General features: G+C 41.0%; 1 protein-coding gene across 3 annotated transcripts in view; it reads left to right on the plus strand.

Annotated features, from left to right (window-relative positions):
* The window catches only part of DTD1 (D-aminoacyl-tRNA deacylase 1), a 311,404-nt gene extending 310,200 nt beyond the window's left edge, over positions 1–1,204 (plus strand). For 2 of the 3 annotated variants that reach the window (XM_045833208.1, XM_045833209.1), the window contains exon 7: positions 663–1,204. In XM_045833208.1, coding sequence (XP_045689164.1) covers positions 663–787 — 125 coding nt within the window. In that variant the 3' untranslated portion in view covers positions 788–1,204. The remainder of the gene's footprint in view (positions 1–662) is intronic. The other variant, XM_045833211.1, reaches the window with a different exon arrangement.
* The last annotated feature ends 4,879 nt before the right edge of the window (positions 1,205–6,083 follow it).

Consider the following 6,083-nt stretch of genomic DNA (forward strand, 5'->3'; position numbering starts at 1 on the left):
TGCCTTGCCATGAGTCCTTTATCGTCCTGCTGCCTATCTCTGCCCCTCCTTCTGGTCTGGATGAATATTTCTTCACTAACTCCTTGGTTGTCAGACTTCCATACGGTTTGATTTTCTGGCAGTTCTGGTTATTTTTTGTTTTTAAATTTGTTGTTCTTTTGTTTCTGCGAGGAGGCTGAGTGTGTCTACTGTGCCTCCATCTTGGCCAGAAGTCCCTGTTCTTTTCAAATATAAGCACTTAATGCAATGAATTTCCCTCTAAACACTGCCTTAGGTGAGTATCTCAGTTTTGCTGTATTTCATTTTTATTTTTATTCACTTTAAAATGTTTTCTAATTTGCCTTATGACTTCTTTTTGCCATAGAAGCCATTTAGAAGTGTGTTGTTTAATTCCCAGATATTTGATTTAGCTATCTTTTTGAATTAGAACTATGAAGTTCTAATATATTGGAAACTTTTTGGTGAAAAGGCATTCGAATTTATACATGACAACATTGCATATTTTTCACAGTAAAGTGAAACATTGTCATGTTATTTTCATTGTATGAACTTCAAAAACATCCTCCTCAGCTATTTTATTATGCTTAGGAATATTTTTAAATCATATTTGAAAGCAAATATTGGAACCCTTCTGAGTTATGTCTTGTTTCTGTTCTTTTTAGTGCATTATTACTGGATGAAACTAGATTCTGAAAAATTCATGAAAGATGCTAAACACTTATACTGCTTCAAGAATCTGGAACTGAAATGTGAAAAGGAAGACAGAAATAAGAAATCAGGAACCTGAAGAGCCCTGCAAAAAAGCACCAAAGGAATGTTACCATTTTCTGTTGTTGCTGTGGTCTCAGAGGAAGTGGGCACTGCCAATGCAGGGGATGCACTCTGTGCTCATGGCAGCAGGGCATACACCTGTGCCTCACCTACAAGAAGGCTTTGTTGGGCCCTATACTGTCTTTGCTTACTTTGGAACAGGCTGGCCCAATATCATTTGTCATCAAGTTCTCTTTTCACACTGTGGTTTATTTCTGTGTATCCATTATGGATGGGTATCAAATGCATTCATGATCTCCATGTTCATCCCAACATTGGCCAAGCCAGTGACCATGTAAAGAGAATAGTTATCAGTGATAATGTATTGTGTGACCTTTACATCTTACAAATTTTCTCTTTTTTCTAAAAAGAAATAATAAAACTACAAACCTCATCAGGTTTTGGTTTTGTTTTTTTCAAATAATCCTCTTATGAGAGGGATTCCCTTAGTGGCCCACATAGGCCTCTGATTCCCAAGTGAGAGACTGTATGATAATTTGTAGTTGATTCCATTTTACTCGGACATGAGATGGCAGGAAAGGGGAGTGTGGGTGGGAAAGAAATCCAGTTTCAGATGACTGAAATTGGCCAGATGACTGAGACCAGTATGGCTGCCATATCTGGTTTATCCACCTTTGAGAGGTAGGGGTAAGCATGTTAGGCCATACAGATGCCCCTTTAACTGGAATTGCATGGTTGTCCATATATCCAGGCCGGTATAGCTTCAGTAATATGATGAAAGAACCACACTCTGCCAAAGAATTTCTCAGTTCATTTAATCTTCTAGTGGCATAGCTATAGTTATCATTTTTAAACATTGTATGAGGTTAATAGTATTTTTATATAACATTTATTATATATTAAGTGATTATATTAAGCAGAGTTATCCTCTCTTGAAATATTCCTTGCTTACCAATAGAAGAGACATCCTTACTTGGCATTTTTTATAATGCTAAAACTATCTGTGACCTTTATAATAACCCTGAGTCCCTCTAGTCTGACCCAATTGTCTACTTCAAATAAAAACATAGAAAATGTGGGAAAAAATAAAAAGCTCAGATCATATCTTCAGTGTACAATTAAGTAGTTGGAATATGGAGTTGAAAAGGGGGTTGCCAGATTGCTATATGCTGAACTGATACAGATGGCCAGTATAATGCATGATAGTTTAAATCTGGATTTGAAATCATTACATCCAGGATGCAAACTCCTGGTCAGCTCCCCCAGCTCTGTGGACTGCAAAGTACAAGAAGCTCTTCTGTTTGAGTAATCTAAGTAGGCTTTTACAGAGTGAATTCAAATTTACTTTAAAGTTACTTGAACCTACAGTTTTATAAGCTAGTTGTAAGGTTGCAGACTTGCTGAACAGATTTGTCATACATTTCCCTGCCACAACATTTTATCAGCACCAGTTATTGAACAGCTGCAGCCTGTCCTTGTGGAAATGGGTAATGAAGATAGCACAGAGAGAAGAGCTAATGTGCTTGACGTTTGGATGGTGGTAATATGATAAAGTCCCTCATAACCCACAATCTAGTTCCTGGATGACATTTCAAAGGGTCTTAGACAAATTGGAGTGTGAGCAATGCCAGTCTGATCAACTTGTGGAAGGGTCCAAAAATCATAAAGGAAAAAGAGCTTAAGGGGAAAAAAAACAAACTCTGAATATTTGGAAGACATGGACAGGACACTGGATCAGGGTCAAAACTAGGAGCAGTGGGTCTGAGTTGCATTAATATAAATGCTGGCTTGACCAGAAATCCAAAAATCAAGGTGTTACAGAGCTGTGTTCCCAAGAGCTTTCTACCAAGGCTCTGGGGAGGATTTTTTTCCCTTGTTTCTCTCAGCTTCTGGTGGCTCCTGGCTTTCCTTGGTTTGTGGCCACTCCAGTCTCTGCCTCCATCTTTACATGGCGTCCCCTGTGTCTGTGCCTCAAATCTCCCTCTGTTTTTTCTTTATGACACCTGTCATTGGATACAGGACCCACCCTAAATACAGAATGATCTCATCTTGAAATTCTTAACCTGATTACATCTGCAAAGACCCTTTTTTCAAATAGCACCACACTCACAGGTTCCAGGGCTTAGGAGCACCTAGCATTGGGGGCACCATCCAATCCATGTAGACAGTGTCCTCTTCCCTTTGGAGCTGGCCCACCTCCTGAGTTGTCTTCCCAGCTTCCCTTACTGTGTTGTTGGCCATGTCTATCACTGACCTGGAACCTTGGGTGCCCTTGGAGTTCCCCAGGCAGGAGTCAAGGCACTAGTACCTTGGTAAAGCTCTCACTGGTACAAGAAGAAAATAGAATGATGGTCTTTCTTCTTTGCTGAATTATGGCTAAATTCCCATTCCTGCTGACTGGCTGCTCCTCCACCATATTTAGGTCCTATAGCCCTCTTCCCCTCTCAGCTAAGGATCAGACAGTCAACAGGAAGGACAAGACAGTGTGTACCCTTCAAGAAGACAGCATTGAGGAGGGGACAAGTCCACCCTCAAAACTCCAGATGGATAGCTGCTGCTGGTTGAAAACTGATAATCACTGATAATAAAGTCAATTCCCTCCCGCAACCAAAAAACAAAGATGCTGGCTTGATAGAAGGTAAAGCTTTCTAACAACACCATTCAAAAGCAGATGGCAATGTTGGGGGCTATTACTGTTTGAGCAGAAGTTCTGAGCCTTATGTGTGGGGAGATTTTTATTTAATTAATTATATTTCCCTCCTCACATGCAGGGAACATGGTAAATGTTGGAAAATGTTTGCTACTTTTGTAGCATTGTATTGAAGGAAGGTTTTCTATGATCCTAAGGTCACTTTCAACACATAGGAACAGAGAAAAAGCAGTGTGCCTCAGGAATGTCAAATGTAACCACTGGGCAAGGTAATAAAAATGAAACTCAAGAAGAAAGCCCATGACATCCACAGCTGCATCAAAAACACACTAATTTCTGCTTTCCCCACCCCCTTTCACTCTTTCTAAAGGTCATTTCTCTTACTGTGGGACTAATGGCCAAATTGGATTTTGCATGTAGTTCTACTTGCAGAGTATAAAACTCTCAGTCTTTACACCCTCCTAACATCTCCAGCTACCTTCTACATGTTTGTAAAGCCAGCTGTTTATTGTCCATTAAAACATTATGTGAATGAGTATGGGAGAGGAGAATCATACCATATATGGCTTTTCTGAGGAGTCTTGGCAGACTGCAGCCTAGTATTTTAAACAGAGCGCTGCCTGATAATACTGGGAACTAGGCTACGTTAATCTTGCCTTTCATGGTTTACTTTATAGGAGACCAAGTTCTTCTGGTGACACAAAACTAGACCAAATAAAGACACCTTCTGGGGCTGGACATTCTGTAGTATCGCCACACAGTTGGTGGTCCTCAGGGAGGCATTTTCTCAATCAAGCTGCCTCCTAACTGGATGAGTGCCACCTGGCAGATAGAGAATGTGGGATTTCATTGATTTGATCATAAGGAACACATAGTTCCACCAACTCACAATCTCCTCCAATATTGTGTCAGTTAGTAATTCCAGAGTGGTGATCCAGAGTGGTGATCTTTTCTGCCAAACAGATCTGTCGGATTCCCTGCCCTTTTTCAGCCAGGCACTTTCAGAATTATTAATTTGCAATTCTTTGCTGATTTGGGTCTTTTGAAATTAGAGTTAAGAAACCTCATCTCAGAAGATATGGGATAATATCAAAGGTAGAGAGCCTCACAGTGATCATATTAGAGAAGAAACTGGTACCTGTTTTGAGGGGAGCCTGCCTCCCATAGTCACTGCTAAGGTTTTTGTTCTCTCCTGGGGCACAGACACTAGTACACTAATTTTTAGAAGTTCTAGAAAACAAAACCTTCAGTTTCCATTATGAAAGTAACCATTTGTGATGGTATTTTAGATTTTTCAAATTAATTTTTTTATAATATATTTCATATTTATTTGTAGGGACCCTTAAAAAGAGCTTTTCTTGTTTTTTAGTCTTTCCTGAGGGTTGATGCATCAGAGGCTCTGTCATCAAGCAGAAAATGTATTGTGTCTGTTGAAGGAGCTTTAGCTGACAGCCCCTCTGCAGTAGGGAGATGGACCTGGACCAGGCATGGGTGTGAGGAGGTGGCCTCTCAGAGGGAGTGGAGAGCCATAGGATGAGGTGGAGTTGACCAGGTGAAAGTGGTGAGCCACAAGGAAGGTAAAACAACAGGTTCAGTTCCTCAAGGTGTGAGAGAGGGGTGGTTAAGACAACTGCCAGCAGGTTAGTAAGACTGGATTCAGGAAGATGGGGGGTCACATGCAGGGTCATGTTGGGAAACAAGATTGAGAGGTGAGCAGGGACAAGACTCACAGAGATCTGGTAAGTCATGATAATGCATTTGGACTTCACATCTCCCTCCTCATGTTCTCCAGGCTGATTTGTTCTAGTTCTTCAGCATTTTCTCCCAAGCCTTCAGAGTGGCCTTGGGAACTGAACCCAGCTCTGCTGATGCAATCTGAACAAGGACCCTGGACAGTGGTGTAGTGGTCTCAACAGGCTAAGGGGCTGCACAGACTTAGGGTTGAATCCTGGCTGTGCTGTTGACTTGCTGTATCCACTTGGCACAGTTTATTTGTTCATTCAGCTCTCTGAATTTCCCTCCACTATCTGTACAATCTTGGGGCATGGCTGTAAGGGTTAAAAAGAGTTGTATACAAAGTGCTAGGCACAGAACCTTACAGTGGCACACATCTGGGACACCAGGCATATTGCTGTGATAATGCAGCTTAATGTGACCAAAGTGCTTTCTTTCAGTAGCTATACCATACCTGTGGCTCTTACCAAGCCTGCAGGTAACTAAAATCCAAGGCTTACTCCATATAACCACTCTCTGGCCAGCAGAGACCCCAACTGAAGAACTTAATTTTATTCCTGTTGGACTCAGCTCATGATTCTGGACTATTGACATAGTTCACATGTCATGCTGGATATTCTCCCAGCTTTGTGTCATCCTCAGACATGTTTTCTATATCTTTAGTCTTGGCTAAACACAATGCACAGCATGGAGTCAGCACTCCATTAGAAATCAGGTCGAGATACATGGCTTATATTCTCACTTAATCCACATTCTTCCTTCCCACATCACGTGTTGGTGCTAAAATCAAGCTATACTATTTTCACAGTATTTTGGTGATGAATCCAATGATTCTGTCAGAAAAAATATTAGTATAGCACAGTGTGTTATTTGCAAACTCATGCTATCTTCCAGTGATTGCTGTGTTCTTTTCCACAGGCTCACAAGC

The sequence above is a fragment of the Phyllostomus hastatus genome, unplaced genomic scaffold, assembly GCF_019186645.2.
Source record: "Phyllostomus hastatus isolate PE091 unplaced genomic scaffold, TTU_PhHast_1.1 phas_contig_17, whole genome shotgun sequence".
Classification (NCBI taxonomy): domain Eukaryota; kingdom Metazoa; phylum Chordata; class Mammalia; order Chiroptera; family Phyllostomidae; genus Phyllostomus; species Phyllostomus hastatus.